Source organism: Acanthochromis polyacanthus, chromosome 23, assembly GCF_021347895.1.
Source record: "Acanthochromis polyacanthus isolate Apoly-LR-REF ecotype Palm Island chromosome 23, KAUST_Apoly_ChrSc, whole genome shotgun sequence".
Taxonomy (NCBI): domain Eukaryota; kingdom Metazoa; phylum Chordata; class Actinopteri; family Pomacentridae; genus Acanthochromis; species Acanthochromis polyacanthus.
Genome location: NC_067135.1, coordinates 17,943,371 through 17,962,201, shown reverse-complemented (window position 1 = coordinate 17,962,201; position 18,831 = coordinate 17,943,371). Strand labels below are relative to the sequence as shown.

At 41.3% G+C, this 18,831-nt stretch overlaps 1 protein-coding gene across 1 annotated transcript; it reads right to left on the bottom strand.

Annotated features, from left to right (window-relative positions):
• Positions 1–2,020: 2,020 nt before the first annotated feature.
• LOC110966273 (calpain-5-like) lies at positions 2,021–18,530 on the bottom strand. The gene is given in 17 exon segments (XM_051944236.1): positions 2,021–2,931; positions 3,014–3,150; positions 3,584–3,702; positions 4,752–4,948; positions 5,026–5,148; positions 5,626–6,049; positions 6,141–6,218; positions 6,572–6,745; positions 6,840–7,070; positions 8,820–8,860; positions 8,862–9,038; positions 9,212–9,262; positions 9,265–9,285; positions 9,287–9,349; positions 11,363–11,547; positions 17,302–17,603; positions 17,973–18,530. Coding segments are annotated over 15 exon segments (2,178 nt in total). The 5' UTR covers positions 11,528–11,547; positions 17,302–17,603; positions 17,973–18,530; the 3' UTR covers positions 2,021–2,754.
• Between the last annotated feature and the right edge of the window lie 301 nt (positions 18,531–18,831).

Below are 18,831 nucleotides of genomic sequence, written 5' to 3'. Positions count from 1 at the left end.
GTAGATTTCGGATTTGCACCTGTAGATTTCGGATTTGCACCTGTAGATTTTGGATTTGCACCTGTAGAAAACAGAGAATATGTGACTCGTGGGGAGGATTCGAGTGGTTGTAAGTAGCAATTTGTGTATTTTGGTGGTAAATTATTTCACATACTTATTGCACAAGTTCACATTCAGATTTGCACATATTCAAATTCTCACCTCAACTTCACTTCGTACACTACAGGTGCACAAGTATGTTTTGCACTTAGTGTGCTGCAACAATAGGTGCAAAATGTGAGCGTGTCAGTGTTGAAATATGTGACTTGTAGAGAAGGATTTGTGCACCTGTAAATGTGATTTGTGAATGTGTATTTTTGTGTTGTATTTGTGGGAAGAAAAAAAATCGACACATACAAAAAATTATTTTACAAGTACACAACTCATAGAGTGTGGGAAATCAGATTTGCTGATACACATACAAATTCAATGTACACAACTACAAATTCGATGTTACAGGTGCTCAAACATTTTGCACCTGAAATACCTCCATAAGTATGCTCTGCTGCTCTGCAACCCATTCTGTGTTTGTGGAAGTTTCAGAAGAGATTGTTCATATACAGATTTGGTGGTTGTCTCTTTCCTTCAGGTAGGTGAAAATGCTCTTTGTTTAGTTTATAATGATGTAGATTCAGAGTATTGGGCAGCCTTTTGATACTGCACACTCATTTACTTAGTTCTAGTTATTTCTTTTTGCAGAACCGTAAACACACAGACACTTGCATGTGTGTGACCTTTGTCTCAAATAAAAGAGCTAAATGGAACACATTGTCTTTTAAGTGAATTCTAACTGATGCTCCCCTGCAGCCACAAAACTATTAACCAGTGAAAAATGATACAATTCTTCTAATCACCAAACAGATACAGTTTTTATTCTGACAGTTGCAGTTTGTACGGTAATCAAATGAATGAAAATGGTTCTATTTATATAGCGCTTTACATGATGAAATGTCACATTTTACCCATTCACACACTGATGGTGGGAGCTGCCATGCAAGGTGCTAACCACAACCCATCAGGAGCAATTAGGGGTTAGATGTCTTGCTCAGGGACACCTCGACATGAGCTCAACGGGCCGAGGATTGAACTGGCAACCTTCCAGTTACAAGACAGCCACTCTACCCACTGGGCCATGCTGCCCCCCACTCATTAATCCAAAATCCCACACACCTGTGTGAGTCTGTGGCTGGACGTGAACCCAGAACGGCAGACATCTTTAAATGATTATCTAGAGGAAGTTGGACTACTTTAGGAGCTATTAGAAACTTTACCCTAACATCACAATTCCACAGGAAGAAATTAAGTGTTCACATTAGGAATAAAGATTTTCAGCTGTAATTTTTCTGCTTTTATCAGCACCAAAAGTCACAGCAAGCCCTGCATCAACATGCCTAACTAAAAAAAAAAAAATCCAAACGTCCTCTTCACTAGGATTCTTCACTCCTTATGCCAACAACTGACCTCAGTCTATTTTCCCTAATTAAGACCCCAAGAAGGAACATCCTGAATTTGTTATTTTTTCCCCCACACAGTACATTTCTTAGATTTCAGGTCTAGGGTATGGACTGGCTTTACTATGTGGTGAACGCCTGTCCAAGTGTCTTGAACCAAACATAAAACAGGATTATTGAACAGTACCAGTCTTCCCCTTACAGTCAAGAAGCCTCCAAAGAAAGTGGACCCACTAATTAATTTTAAGAATACATATTGATATCAGTCTACTTTATTAGGCACTGACAAACCTACATTTTTTAGTCACATGTAATTTAGTATAACGCTACAACAAATTAAAATATTTTTTTAAATAAACATGACACCTTTTAAATGTGCAGTCCTCTAAAAATATTGTAAAATATTTTGCTGATTTCAACTCCAAATAAGCTATTGAATGTTTAACAAATGAGGATATTAAGTGATTATGAAATAAAAGGAGCTCGCACACATTATTTATTATTTAATCATAAGAAAATGCAAATGTGACTTTATGTGTTTACATTCAAATACGTTATAATAACACAAAATATGACCATTTTAATGACAACAGTAAAAAAAATCAAAGCACTGACAAAACACCAATAATAAATACATGCCATAAAATAAAATAAATGGGAGCAGTCATGAAGATGCCAGCCTGTGTATCTGACCAGCAGATCAGCAGGGAGCGTCTTTTAAATGAGGGGGATAGAAGCAGAATGGTCGAACTCACAAAAAATCCAAACTGAGTTTTATTGAATTTCTGTAATATTTTATGGTCTAGATTTTAGTGGCTATGTGGTCTAACCCTCTACTCAAATATAGCATTACAGCGGCACTTCGAATGTTGGACCATTCTTCCATCCATCCATTATTTATACATCGCTTAATCCTCATTAGGGTCGTGGAGGGGCGGGACCAGGAATCTTCAGATCTTCTTGCTACAAGGTGAAAATGCAAACCACCAATCCACTGTGCAGCCCTTCATGATGGGTAAGACCACTCTGCTTCCAAACCCTTCACACACTTGGTTTCCAGTGCAGAGGCAGCGCTGCTACACCTATAAATGTAAAATGTGTTAAAGCAGCTACAGCACCTTTTCTTTATATATGTTTTTAGGAACTGTTCAGCTCAGTGTTGCTGCAAGTCCTTGAAGTTTTTTATTGGTTGATCAAACTGCTGTTTGTCCATTAGTCTCTACCTAAGAGGACAGTGGTTACCAGGGCAACCAGATAGATGCTGTCACAAGTCTGTGAGGCAGACACTGGAGGACGTCTCAGCGTAGACACAACCTCTGAATCCTGAACGAGACTGTCCACCTCGCAGATCAATCACATGGCTCCGGCTCCTTTCACACTCCGCCGTCTGGAGTCGAGCCTCGCCGAGCAGCGAGTCCCACAGCAGACCTCTGCTCCATAACTGCGCAGACACAAGAGTCGGATTAAGGTTGGTTGTGTGCTCATCTGTCTGCATGCCAGAAGAAGACGTGAAAGTTTCAAACCTCGACAGAGATGTGCGTGTTAGGGCGTCTCCTGTAGAAGATGATCCTGAGATTGAATTCTGGGTTTCCTTCCTCCTTGAACACTCGTGTCCTGATGGTGTCGTTCTCACATCGCACTACAGCGTAAATATCTGGAACTGTGGACCATACAATGCAATCAAACAGTTTGCAGAAATGGAGAAAGAAACAAAGATGCAATAATGAAGACGTAGGAAAGCTGCAGAAGTTGGTCAAAATGCACACTACCGTTGAAAAGTTTGGGGTCACTTAGAAATGCCCTCATTTTTTAAAGAAAAGCATTTTTTTTTAAAATGACGATAACATTAAAAGAATCAGAAATACAGTCTAGACATTGTTAATGTGATAAATGACTACTATAGCTGGATTTTTAATGGAATATCTCCATAGGGGTACAGAGGAACATTTCCAGCAACCATCACTGCTGTGTTCTAATGCTACATTGTGTTAACTAATGGTGTTGAAAGGCTAACTGATTGAACGGTAGTGTATAAACCCTAGTAGGCAGGGTAATGAGGTAGATGATGTATGACAGAAGCTGTGTTGGGTCACCTGTCTGCTTGGGAGGGCTGAGTCCTGACGCCCTGCGGAGATGGACCGTGGTCACCATTGTGGGCTGAGGTAGAAAGCAGTGAAACACAGAGGGAGATGGCAAGTCCTCTGTCAATTCCCTTCATAGGAAAACAAGATCCACGTTAAGGAGCGGCAGACTGGCGTATCAAAGAGTTCATCTGATAGCAAGAAATATACTGTTGCTGTTCAGGTAAAAGACATGATCGAATAGAAACAACAGAAACCGGTGGCTCTATTTTAATAGAAGCAATAAATTAGATGTGTATGTAAAGTTTCCGGGCTGCACAGTGGCTTGGGGTTAGCACTTTCACCTTGCGGCTAGAAGATCCCCAGTTTGTGTTCGAGCGTTCCCGAGATCTTTCTGCACGGAGCTTGCTTGTTCTCCCTGTGCATGTGTGGGTTCTCCGGCTTCCTCGCACAGTCCGCAAACATGCTGAAGATAACTGATTCTAAACTGCCTGTAGGTGTGAATGTGAGAGTGTTGTTTGTCTCTATATGTAGCCCTACAACAGACTGGTGACCTGCCTTCACCCCAAGTCAGCTGGGATGGATTCCAGCCCCCGTGACTCTAATGAGGATTAAGCAGTGTCCAGATAATGGATGGATGGATGTAAAGTTTTCAATTCAAAAATGTAAAAATCCTGCATGATAAATCTTAGTTTTAGTACATAAATATTAGCAGCAAACCATAATCAATGTGGTGGAGTTAAAGTACGTTCTGTCTTTGATATATTACTATGACAGCATTAGATTAATACTGAACACATTAATGCTGCAGTGTAAGTGGCTTAGCTTTTTTTATGTACAGAGACAGCATTGTTGATTAATGGAAGACAAAAGAAGAAAAAATGAACTTCCAATCCACCAAAATTCTTTTCAGTTTTTGAACTTTTTCTCTCAGTTTTTATTTTATTTTATTGGATCATTTCAGTATTTATTAAATGAAATCGTGAAAGATGTCCAGGACACCCTGGACAGGTCACCAGTCTAACCGGGGATCTTCTAGTTACAAGGTGAAAGTGCTAACCACCAAGCCACTATGCTGCCCCTACTGAGTAAAATCAGTATCTATAAAGTAAAGGTACAGTACTTGAGTAAATATACTTACTTTCCATCCCTGACTTGTACAAAAACACATTTCACACACCTGAGTCTGACGGGAGAGTGGGAAAGGAGGCGTAGCAGGAAGCGTCCGGTGGTCCCTGGCAGGAAGGTGGTGGGCAGCACAACGTAGCGCCCCGGAGCCAGAGTGGCCCTCAGTGTCACGCTGCGGGAGTCCATGTAGACGGAGCTGGCTGCCTGCTCCACCACACACTGCACCCGGCTGCAGCGGTTCACCTCCACCTGGGGGCGACAAGGCAGCAGGGAGATGATTTTTGAAGGACTAAAAAGATGCAGGTTTTGTTCTGCGACCTGCTCACCTTTAGCACCTCAAAGCCGATAGGCAGGTTTTCTCCTCCTCCATTTTTCCTCCTTATCCTTCGGTCCTCCTGCTGCAGACAGATCAGCACCTCCTCCTCTTTGCCACATACCTCAAACATGAACTAAGTGGGGGAAAAAAAGTGGTTTTCAGAATTCTTGTGCCCCCCTTTTGTTCTACTTTTTGTTGTAGTAAAATTTCATACCTGGATGAAGTGTATTTGTCTGGACATGACTGTTAGTCAAGATCATAATAGGTCAGACTCTGAGTAGCATTCTCTTATTTTGTCATGATACATGATTCTGTTATGACCAGCATCAAGTGCAGAAGTCCCACACAGACTTTGAGAACAGCTGAGGAGTCTGTTGTCTTCACAAGAAAGGCAAACCTGTGCTGTGTGAAGGACTCAGACGTTTGTGTTGAATGTGTTTGCCTGGTGTAGGAGCTCTGTGGTGATATAGTCACTCTATTTCTCTTCTTTGTTATTCATTCTTACTCCGTTTATTCTATAATAAGCTACAAAGACAAATTCTGTTGCACTGTGGCTGGTTTTGCTGCGGCTTATCCAGATTTTCCACGAAAGTTTTCACCTCAGATTTACCTGTGGATTGTGCAGAAAAGTGTCCCTGTGGTTGATGCATCCCCCACATCGACTCCTCTTGTCCATCTGCGCCTCCCACACTCCATCCACCTCCCCTCCGTCATCTTCCGTTGTTGCTTTTCTCCTGTCAGGATCACACCTTCCTCTTTTCCCTCTCTCCTGCTGACTCTCCCTGAGTCTGGCCTCCTTTCGGTTCCCTTGCTGCTTGGTCGCTCCAGGTTTGATGTTGCTTTTACCCAGGGTCATTGTGCAGCTGCTCTGGAGCACGGTGGGTGGAGGTGGTCCGGGATTGGTGGGAGCCAGAGCCCACTCCCCATAGCAGCGTTCCTCTATCCAGTGAGAGCTTGGCCACAGCAGAGTCCTGTCCACCAGCCGACACACCACCACGTCAGTAAAGTGGTGGCAGAAGTCCTCGAAATCCATCCTGAGCGTGAAGAAATCAGCTTTAATTGGATTTTAGCTTCAATCAGAAATACACGTTACAAAAATATGACTAAACAGCCAAGTAGGTGTACCAGAACTCCCCAACATCACGAACAATGAGCCCCATCTTCTCCCTCTCTGCTCGACTCAGTTGTTGCCACTGCTCTGACCTGCAGGGGGCAAGCCAGGACAAGAGGAAGAAATGTAAGCTTTAACACTTGGAAACCACTTCAGAAAATTACAAGAAGTGCTTCAACTTCTGGAAATGTTATTGGTCCAGTTTGCCATTTTCAGAGTTTCTCATCCTTTCTTAATGTAAACGCCAGATGTCTCCTCATAAAACGATTCCCTAACTATTGTAAAATGTCAGAAACTGTCCAGAAAACTTGCAGTGGCATTGTAAAATGTTGTAAACCAGATTGTAAAATGTCAGCAGAGTCTTTATTCCCAGAGCTATTGCAAAGTGTATTCAGCGGTCACAAATGTGGCAGAAGCCTGTACAGAGGGTTCAGAGTGCCCTCACCCTTGACTCCAGGCGCCCGTCCAATCCGTCGTCCCCCACGGGTTCCTCATGCGCACCATAAAGAGTCGTGATGTCCCGCCTGTCTTCACCAGCCTCACCTTCCTCACTGCTGTGATCCCGTAGGCGTGTCCTCGCACGAGCCCACACTCCAAAACGGACTCCACCGTCTCCCCTCTGCCGGCTAAGAAACATGAATCACACTCGGATCATTTTTGTCTTGTTCTATCCACGGCTAAATCTTGAAGGCTCCCTGAGGTTCAGGATGAACAGCCTTACCCGTATGGAGCAGGTGATGAGGGATTTGCGTTCATGGACCTTAGCTAATGTCTGGAAGAATGATCTCCTCTGGTCGCTGTTCAAGCTGAGGGCCTCACGATCCAGACTAAAAGGCTCAGAAACCCCACCAGTGAAGTCAATCAGGGCCTCTGCAGTGTTTCCTCCCTCCAAGGGCCTCATAGCACCCATTTTAGCCTGAAAGACCAGCATGTGACAGCCCGATTAAAGGGCTGAATGTGCCCAAGCAGATATTGGATTGAGTGCTTGATTGAGGAGGTTGCTATCAAGTAGATTTGAAGGTTTTCCTAACAACCATTAAAGTGTGACTGGTTTCAGGTGTAGTAGGACTCCAGTGGGACAGCTAATATGTTGACTGTTTATGTTTAGTAAGTGGTAGCTAAGGAGCGTCATCACACAAGTATACTGAGTTTTTGCAGTGGGTAATGCCATCTATTGGCAAAAGTTGGCTCTCTCTATACGAGTGTTGCATAATGAATCTAGAGGTTTGATCTATAAAAATTACTCCATCCTGCTTTAAAATCGCTTAGATGTAATTCCAAACCATTGCTTTCTTGAGAATGTTGATCTATACATCTACACTACTGTTCAAAAGCTTGGGATCGCTTAGAAATGTCCTTATTTTTTGAAAGAAAAGCAGTTTTTTTATAAATGAAGATAACATTAAAGTAATCAGAAATACAGTCTAGACATTATTAATGTGGTAAATGACTATTCTAGCTGGAAATGACTGATTTTTAATGGAATATCTCCATAGGTGTACAGAGGAACATTTCCAGCAACCATCACTCCTGTGTTCTAATGCTACATTGTGTTAGCTAATGGTGTTGAAAGGCTGATTGATGATTAGAAAACCCTTGTGCAGTTATGTTAGCACATGAATAAAAGTGTGAGTTCTCATGGAAAACATGAAATTGTCTGGGTGACCCTAAACATTTGAACATTAGTGTATATGTTTTGGTTTTATTTTTGGTTTCTTCCCACCTTCACCGACTGCTTGCTCATTGGTAATCAGAAGTCAACTTTGGATTGTTGGATTCTCTGTTCCTTGTTTAAACTTTGTAAGGTCTTTATGTTACCACCTGAAGTTGCTATGAGGTAACATATGTTGTGAATTGCTGCTATATACTTTGTCCCTTCCTCTGTCTCACCTATCCTTACCCCACTCGCTGCAGATCAGCACACCAGCTCACTTTGACTTTCCCTAAAACTGTAAAACTACTCTGTGGTTCACAATGGGAAGTTGTAATTTTGGAATAATTCAGACATACATGTTACAACTGGATACTGAGTCTAAAGAAGAAGAATGATACAGGAGATCTCACTCTGCATTGACAGGATAAGTACATTAGGTTCTCAAATGTCTCAGTCTTGTGTTTATGAGATGGTCATTGGTGAACAGCAGTCTCAAGGTGGAACTACTCAGCCATGATGCTGACTGCTGTTGTGTGGCTTATTATACATCTATTAGAATATACAACACCATATGGACATATTAAAAAAGTCAAAAACGAGAGGTTAAAGCTGTAAAATTCAGATTATGGTTAACAAATAAGGTAAAATGTAATTGCAGGTTTGTGAACCACCCACTGCTCCACACTCCTGCTTTTGCTTGTCTGACAACTGTACTGGATGGAAAGAGGTGTAGATTTATCTAACTTGATCATAATTCCTTTGGAGAGTGAACTTCTTTGCCGAGACTGAACTAGATCCTGAAGGGAAGTGAACTCTATAAACAATTCTGGCTAGCAAGGGTGGGAGATCACGGAGTAGGCAGTGGTGTTCTGGATCATTTCAGGATGACTGGAAAGAAATGGAGCAATAGTATTTCCATAATGAGTAGTGGAAATTGTTACAGAGGCTGTAAAAAGAAACTTCAGGACATACTGGGGAAGAAAGTCTACCTGCAAAAAGACAAGTCAGATGTCAACTAGGATTCTCTACTGCCACTCACTTGGCGTAGGCCTTCTCTAGCAGCGCGCTCCAAAACTCTCTCCGGTGTGGCCGAGCGGCATGAAGAGGCAGCACTTCCATCTTTGCTGACTGGCAGACGATCATTCCAACCACCACATCCATCCAGCGGCCAATGACGCCAGAACCGGAAATGAAAGATTCCAGCGTACAGGTCCAGACGCTTTGGGTTCCATTCCTGATCCACGTGGTCAGGAATGACCTGGAAGGAGAAGAGGGAAGGTGAGGGCATTAAAGATGGAAGGAGGGACAAATTAGGAAGACAAACAGGAGGTAAAAAGGGGAGGAAAGATACAGAAACAGTATTGAAATGAATAAAACAATTGAGGTAAGAAATGATTTGGAAGAAAGTGAGAAGGTGAATTGACACACAACCTTCTTTCCACAGTGCATGGCTTCAAACGCAAGGCAGGAAATGGCTGCCACCCCATCCAGCAGTTACCCAGACTTGCCCTGGTGCAAATCTCGAGTGCTGATGCCATCGACAAACAGACGAGGATCCTTACATATCTCCTGGAGTGACATAAGAAGAAAAAAGCTAAAGAATGGATCAGAAATGTTCGTTAAACAGGATATTACATGGTTTTGAGTCAAGTCCCTGTTGTTGTTTGTTTTGTTAATGCTATTTAATTAAGTTTAGACACAAAAAGTAGTTGGTTAGATGGAAGAAAATATCCTGATTTGGGGACTGCACAGTGGCTTGGTGGTTAGCACGTTAGCCTTGCAGCTAGAAGATCCAGGATCTTTCTGTATGGAGTTTGTATGTTCTCCCTTTACATGTGTGGGGTTTCTCTGGGTCACCCTAAGTCAGCTGGGATAGACTCCAGCCCGCTGCAACCCTAATGAGGATTAAGTAGTGTATAGATAATGGGTGGATGGATGGATCCTTGTTTGGATGCAAATTTTAAACTCAAAAGTCCAGTTGCTTTATAGAAGGAATAGCCCTGGCCTCTCGCAGTTTAACATCCCAAAACAAACCAGTGCAGCTTTAAAACATTTTTTATGAGGCTGAGCTGATCAAAACAATAAAGTTGTTGATTCTAATACCAAAACATTGAGCTGAAAGACACTAAGACACTGGGCACAGCTGAGGGGAAATGCAGAGTCAGATGACAACTATCGCTGAGTTCATCTCTGCAAGCAAGGCGTTTCACATTACGCACAATTTTACATGAATATTGATTACACTGTGTAGAAGCTTTAAATACACTCATGGTGATGAGAAGTGAACTGTCATTAACTACTGCAGCAGTTAATATCATCACAGTGTTTTATGAGGTCAGAAAGGTGATTTCACTCGGAGTGTCAGAGCACTGCCGAGGAGTCAAATCTGTCTGCGTGGACCTCAGCTTGGACACGGTCAGGTAATTGTAGAAGCGCTGCTGGACACACATGCAGAAAGATGCACTCTCAGTGGTCATAACCTCCTCGGCTGTAACCCTAGACAAGATATCAACCTCGTCTAAGATGATGCCATGTTCGTAACAAGTGCAGATGAGGCCAACTAGATTGTGAACTGGACAGTTATGATGGCGAATGGGAAGTTCCAGTGAGTTGTGTGAATGTCAGCAGATGGAGGCGACAGATGTCACCCTATCATCCGACTCCCTGTTGATACACGCTTAAAATACCAGAGTGAGGAATGAGGAACACAATACCATTAACCCTTTCTCTTCAGCACTGAATCAGCAAATTAATCGACAGCAGGGTTTCACATTACAAACTGAATACTTTGCACACATACAGGATGAACTCCCTGAACTACTGATACTTACAGGAAACACCTAGGAATCGTCATCCTTTTACGCGTCCTACTATTTTGCTTATGTATTTATTTGTTGTAGGTATACACCAGATTTCATTTAGTACAGTTGGTTGTGTCTGTGTAGACCCCAGCATACATGACCTGAAGATTAAAACACAAAGGACATGACAGCTACTAAAGTAAAACCTTCTTGACTTTATAATGATAAATAACTTCCTTTCCATTACATTCATCTGCAATGGGCAATAATCAATTAAACCTCAGTTTTCACTGCTTTTATTCGTGCGTTATACCACCATTAAGGGCCACAATAAACACTTTCACTTGCAGACAGTCACACCCATCACAACACTGAGCTAAAAGCACATGGGCTATTTACATTGGCTGGAGCTTTTCCTAAACTCAACTGTCCAAACAAACACGTACACACACGCATGCACACACAATCCCTCTAATATAGCGGTCCATAGCAACTCACCCACTGAGGGCTAAGGTTTCACTGCCTGACGCCTCGCCTTATTATAGAAAGTGCTTTAATTAACCCAATCTGTTGAAATGGAACATGTTGAGGCAGCCGCCCAGAGATATATTTATAAATTAACTAATTACAGCTGTTTGAATTCTTACGGAGGTTTAAAAAAGCAACACGGTTGAACATTTTTAGACAGAGAATCATTTGACCTCAACAAGGTGAGAGGAGTTTCCTCCATCCTTGGTCCCTACCCGACTCTTCCCCTCAGAGGTTTTTACTCTAAACTCACCCGAGGCCTCTTCCAGGTCAGTCCCAGTGGAGGCTCTCTCTTGTAGAAGAGGGACTGGTTGGTGGCAGGAAATAGAGGATCCTTGAAGAGAGCACCTCGGCGCAGGCAGGCCCGCCTCAGCTTGTGAAAGCTCTGGCCCTGGAAGTCATTTATTCGTTCTGGCATTGTGGTCGAGCCCGAGAGGTCTAAAGTGAGGTGGCAAGAAGAATTGAATTGGGACAAAAGAATGACTCACAAGCATGAAAGTAAGATAAGTGGATGGGCCAAAATGCAGATTCAAGTTCAAGTTTCTTCATATACATTTAAAGGGGATCTAATAAAAGGCATCCGCCTCGGCTCTCAGTAAGAACTTAAAATGATACACTACTGTTCAAAAGTTTGGGGTCACTTAGAAATGTCCATATTCTTTAAAAAAAAAACAATTTTGTTCAGTGAAGATAACATTAAACTGACCAGAAATGCAGTCTAGGCATTGTTAATGTGGTGAATGACTTCTAGCTGGAGACAGCTGATTTTTAATGGAATATCTCCATAGAGGTACAGAGGAACATTTCCAGCAACCATCACTCCTGTGTTCTAATGCTACATTGTGTTAGCTAATGGTGTTGAAAGGCTAATTGATGATTAGAAAACCCTTGTGCAGTTAGCACATGAATAAAAGTGTGAGTTTTTATGGAAAACATGAAATAGCCTGGTTGACCCCAAACTTTTGAACGTTAGTGAATACATTGTACACAAGTTTGATCTGCCCTCTGGATCTTCTCCAACTGGTTCTCCTGGAGAATGTTCCTGGACGCGTGCTGCTCTATCAGCTTCTTCTTTAGGTTATCGATCTTCTTGTGGTCTCTGAGTCACTGCTGCTTGGCTCTGATTGGCTGTTAGCAACGGGGACGGAGTCATTTACCTAGGTGACCCCAAACTTTTCAAACTTGTCCTTACTCTTCAAAAGTTTGGGATCACAGAGGCAAATTGATGTTTTCCATGAAAACTCACACTTTCATTCATGTGCTAACAGAATTGCACAAGGGTTTTCTAATAATCATTAGCCTTTCAACACCATTAGCTAACACAATGTAGCATTAGAACACAGGAGTGATGGTTGCTGGAAATTTTCCTATGTACCTCTATGGAGATATTCCATTAAAAGTCAGCCGTTTCCAGCTAGAATAGTCATTTACCACATTAACAATGTCTACACTGTATTTCTGATTCATTTAATGTTATCTGCTTTTTCTTTCAAAATTAGACATTTCTGAGTGACCCCTAACTTTTCAGCAGTAGTGTACATGACAATAAAAACAACAAGAATAAACATAACCGCAGTAGGAGCCACAGCAATAAACATTAAACCCCACAAATGTTAGATAAATCATAATGGATATGAAAAGCCCTCTTCAGTAATTTAACTGCCTGAGGGTGAAAACTCATAGTCCTGCTCTAAGAAACTGGAGCCATGCTGCGTTGAAGTAGTGTGGGATTACACTCACAGTATGTTCTATGGATTTTAATTTCATATCAAAACAGTGATTATGTTGCTCAGTGGTTTTTGCAAGTAGACTGATGGATGACTGAGAGTTCACTTGCAGCCACAATACTACTTTTAATCGCCATTGCTTTCAACAGAGAACTGCAATGCCCTGTGGTGACACAATATTTAAATAAATCACTCATCTGTTATTAATTAATTTTGACATGAATACAAACAAACTGTTGCTGTTCCACAAACCTATTAGCAGCATTAGCTAAGCAGTGTGAAACATTTATATGAATTAAAGAGCTGATGAAAATCCACACCACTTTAAAGTTTTCTACATTCACTGCTTTTTGCCAGAGAATCATGGTCAGTTTAATTCAGCTATAATTTACAAGAAGAAGAAAAAAGAAAGATGTGTCAAAGTGAAAACAGATTTTTACTAAGTAGTGTCAATTAATCAAAATGGAAATGAAGGGAATGTTAAGGTATTCACTTCCTTGACTCACATGCTTCAACATCTGTGCAGCCAGTTGGTGCTAAAGCTCAAACAATTGTTTCTGTACGGTCCAGTCACTTAAGAATCTGTGCTCCTGGCTGTAACTACACCATAAAGACAAAAGAAAACTCCAAGCAACTCAGTCATAAGGTTATTGAAGGGCATGAGTCAGGGGATAGATACTGTAATATTTACAAGTAAATCAAGTAAATCTATCATCTACAAATTAAAGGGATATGATACATGAGTAAATCTGCCTCGAGCAGGCCATCCTGGAAGAGACTAGTGAGGGAGGCCACCAAGACACCTATGACTCCTCTAAACTGGTTACAAGCTTCAGCAGCTGAGATACAAACAACTGTCGCATGGCAACTTCACCAGTCAGAGAGTGCCAAATACAAGCTGCAGTTTAAAAACACTCATATTAACATGACGATTGGCTAGAATTTGCCAGAAGATATGGGTGAGGTCATCAGACTGTACACTATGTTTGGCAGACAAGGAATGTTGTACATCATCGCAACACACTGTGAAGCATGGTGGTGGCGGCATCATCATGTGGGTACGTTTCTGAGCAGCAGGCCCTGGGAGTACAATAAATGCAGCAAAACACAAGGAAAGCCTAGGACAACTTGGTGCAATCTGCAAAAAAACTCTGACTTGGGAGAAAATTAGTTTTCCAGCGAGATCAGTAACCTGAACCGTACAGCCAAAAACTACACAGAAAAGGTTTGAAGGCAACAACGTGAATGTTTTAGAGAAGCCAAATCAGAGCCCAGACCTCACTCCAACTGAGAATTTGTTGCCAGACTTGAAAAGAGCTGTTCACTTTTGATCCCAAGCAACCTGACAGCTTTTCAAAGAAGAATGGAGTAAATTGCACTGTGTCCAGATGTTCAAGGATCATTGAGACCAGACCCACCCACGCAGACATAAACATCTGCAGGCTGTGATAAAGGAAATGCTCATGTTCTGTCTCCACTGAACGGTATTTTGTGGTCATAGTCCAACCTGCAAACACCCACATGAGTTAAAGTAATTTTAATTTGACTCATCAAACACTATCACTAGACAGCTGCTGCGTGAACTTAGAGTCTCCTTTCAGAGGTATATACACCTAGACTAAGCTACTGAAAATCACTGACTTGCTACTGCAGAGGGAAAAAAACTCACATGAAACCTTGAAGGCGTTTGCAGATCCCATGCAGGTTGGTGTTATCAATTATCAGTGAGGTTTGGCTCTTTCTTGCGAATCTCGAAGATACGAAAAAGCGTACATTTTTTGGTTCCTAAAATATACCATTGAGTTATATTGGTGAAGCCTGTATTACAATAACCAAACTTTTAAGTTCTCTCAACAACACGAACAGCACTATGCATGTGTAATGTCACAACCTGCACTCAACCTGCAACAGAAGACAGCTTTTGTCTTCCAGCTTACACACTGCATGAGCCTCGGTTTGTGAGGTACCGCTACACGTACGAACACTGAGTTTTGTTTTGTTTATGATGCTGTGGTCGTCTGTAGTGTTACTCCTAGCACTAATAGATGAGGGATATCCTGTAGGGTCAGCATGTGTGTGTGTTGTGACAGCAGTAAAGTGCCACTGTTTTAGTCATCAGTGATATGAACTGCCGTAGTCCTTGAGTCAGCAGCGTATGTGAGCGTCAGCTGACATGAGCGTATGTGAAGCAGTGTGATTGTGTGTCAGTGAGAGTATGCCAGGTGCTGAGTGTGTGTGTGTGTGTGTGTGTGTTTGGTACCATGGCAGGGTCAGATGAGGGACTTGCTGCTGCAGAGGAAAAACTCACATGAAACCTTGCAGGTGCTTGCAGATACCGTGCAGGTCAGTGTTATCAATTATCAGTGAGGTTTGGGTTTTTTCTTGTATCAGATTTAAGCATGAGAACATACAAAGTAAACACATTCAGGGATGTCGTTTCTTTCTTATTCCGCCAGGGAACGCAGCAGAGTTATGTGACGATCAGCGTTGGTTTGTCTGTCTGTCTGTTAGCAACATTACTCAAAAACGGACTAACAGGTTTGGATTAAATTTTCAGGGAAGGTCAGAAATGACACAAGGACCAAGTGATTAGGTTTTGGCAGTGATGCGGCTTATGGTCTGGATACACGGATTTCTTAATCATTATGAGATAGCGGCATCACTGTAACTATGACAACAAGTGAACGCTACCTCAGCTGCTTGCTGACGATCACATGATTGTGATTCTACTACAAATCGACCACTGCAGACTTATCAGGACTCATCCGACGGAAATGATACAAGTAACAATTGATTAAATTGTGGGGGTGTTTCCGAGTCCCATCAATTCCCGCTGCCTGCTACATACTTAGGTCATGCAATTCGGTATCCGTACATAACGTACACATGCATAACACACATCTGTGCTCAGTGCATAGTCATTTTGTTTGTGGGTACATCTACATTAAATGGCCACATTCTATAGTACCGTGAGTTCTGCCACAAATTTTTAAGATTTCAGCCGCCAAAAATGATACGACTGAGCAGCCTTGGTGGAGTGCTGTGCTCTCTGAGTGCTTTTTTCTTGTTACTTTTGGATTCGTTGATTTATGCCTGGACTCTTCTGTATGCAGATGTTGCCACTTCTGGATCATCAGGGCTCTGCAATAAATGAAAATTCTTCTTTTGCGCATGTTAAATAAAAATCTATTAATGTGCTCTCTATCACTGAGAGCTGAGACATCCATTTCCCAGCTCTTCAATTTGTTTTTGTGAATTCATTTTACTTTTCAAATTAAGTTATTCCCTTTTGAGCGTGCTTCTGCTGTATTAGAAGACAAATTTACTGTACTGGACAATAAAGATTGAACTGAAGCAAACTTGGAAACATACAACAATGACAAAAAAATAAAAATATAATCAAATGTAAATATAATCAAATAGAGATGTTGCCATACAGGAGAAATAATCTGTTTGCTTCCTACTTAAAGCACACACATTTTATATCAGCATAGGAATGTTTTTCGCTTCAAGTAAAACCATTGGACGCTGAAATAAAGCTTTTGTCTGGTGTTGGCCTGCTCTGCAAAACAACTTCTTAATAACTTCATTGTAAATACAGGCGTTCTGTGAATTTCAAAGTGATTCAACCTAAAATATTTGTTTTTTTCTTTTTGGATTATGTTAATTCTATCACACTTAGGTTGTCTGGTCTGGATTCATTTGACTTACAATGATGAGTTTAACCTGTAATTTGTTTAGTCAATTCAAGAATAAAAACTAAATTAAAATTAAAACTCTGCTGAGACGTTTCTTTTTTAGCTTAAACACCCACTTCACAAAAAATCTTATTGTGTGTCGTGTATTATGTGTTGAGTCCTGGTTGGTACCTTCCATAATAGTGGAAACAATGCTGACCATGTGGAGGGTTAGTAAGGAATTCAGCTCCTACCCATGTGCACTTATTTTAAAACAGCCTGCCATGTTTTCGTAACTGTGAAATGGTTTCAATACTTGCAGCTAAAAGCTCTTCATGTCAAACAAATGAGTGCCTCCTTCAGCTGAGCAACTGAAAAGGAAAGCAGATTGACTGTAATAACTGTCTAAGATGCTACGCAGTTGGTTTAACCTCATATTTTAAATTAGCATCTGGTGGTAAACATCCACTTTTGCAATTCAAAACTCATAAAATGACATTTGAATAATTATTTAGCCTAAATTCAGTTAACTCATAATTCTAATTCAGCAGGGAAACGGGATGATTTAGTGTGTTTAAGACTTTCACTAAGTTTCCGTTCAGTTTTCAGTGCTGCTGGGCATTCATTTTAAATATTTGATCCTCAGTAACAGTATCAGTCAACATTTTTATGCCATGGGAGTTTATTAAATATAAATAAGATCATGAAAGATCATTGATTATACATGAACTGAGGATGAGATGCACACCTGTGTTTCCAAGACAGACATGCAGCTCAGATATTTTTACCTTTTAGTCACACTTGAAGTTTTTCCACTGTCTTGCTCTCCTCAGATGAAACAGGACTGCGTCTTCCGCTCATCAGTCATTTAGAAAAATCCTTCAAGGATCCCTGATTGTTTGGAGACCTCTGCTCATGATCCCTCGTTAAAAATAGGAAGCATGAGTCTGCATTTTCCTCTCGCTGCCGACGGCTAAGTGCATCGAGAGCACCTCTTTCTTGTTGGTTTGTCTGAATCTGTCAGGAGTGTTTGGTTCATCTCCAGCAGACACTTAAGTCTGTGTCATCAGAGATGTTAGATCCACTGCACCTGAGTGAGGAAAGCACAGCCTGATGTGAGTGTCTAAGTGTCCGTACACCATCTGCTATGGCTGGGTATCATCTGAGTGTGTGTCTAACAGCTTCTAGAGGTGATGCATGAGTGTCAGCCTGTGTAACTTTATCTCCCCCGGCGCAGACAATAGACAGACAGTCACCACACCAAGTGACATAACACACAATTATAGCCACGACAAACCTGGCAACAGTGAAATCTATAGTTACTGCTGTTACTCTTGGGTTTCCGACATTTAAGATGAACAGTTTGTCCTCTGACACCTGTGTGCAAACTGTTCTTACTGCTGGAAAACATAAACAAATGTGTTTCTAGGAGAGTGTGTGGATGTGTGTGTGTACTTACTGTTGCTTAGGCTCTCCTGCTTGGTGACTGTGCACTTTTTGTCCTCTTCTTCTAGCATCTCATCTCTTTTCCCTTTCTTTCTTTCTGTTCTCATCTTAACTTGGCCTATGACTCTTTCTCTTCTCTTTTTCTGCCTTATCTTTTGGTCTCTTCTCCTCTTCCCTCCTCTCCTCTCTATCTTTTCCTTACAGACTCTGGCAGTATCCGTTGCTGCTGCGCGTGCTGCTCCTGACACCTGAGAAACCAAGAGGAAAGCACCTTCTATTTTAACCGCTTCACTGCCAAACATCAAGCTAATTACTTCCCATTAGTTTGTGTTTAACTTGTGGCAGTGACTCAAGGCTGATGAATTTGAAATCTATCTCAAAAAAATGGTTGCAATGACTATTTTTTAATACATGTTTGTAAGTAAAACTCCATAATTCTTTACCTCTATGCAATAAAAAGGTAATAGTTCTCAGAAGAGTTACATAAATAAAAGTCAGATGAAAAAAAATATGATGCTTCGTTATTCACATGGGCCACATGGTTGTAAATTAGGCAGAGTATACCTCTAATACAGTTCAGGGGCCACATTCAGCCCAATCTGATCTCAAGTGGGCCGGACTAGTTTTTACAATATGATCAAAACGACAAAAGTCAGATTAAAAAAAGACAAAAATACTACAAAAACAAGACAAAATATTGCACAAATTAGACACAAAATGTAAAAAAATTAGACAAGCAGCACAAAATAAAACAAAAAGAGACAAAGAATTCGACAAACAAGTTATAAAGCAACAAACGACAAAAACGAGACAAAAATACACAAAATGGTACGCAAAACAACGATCAAAGCAAAACACAAATGACAAAAATA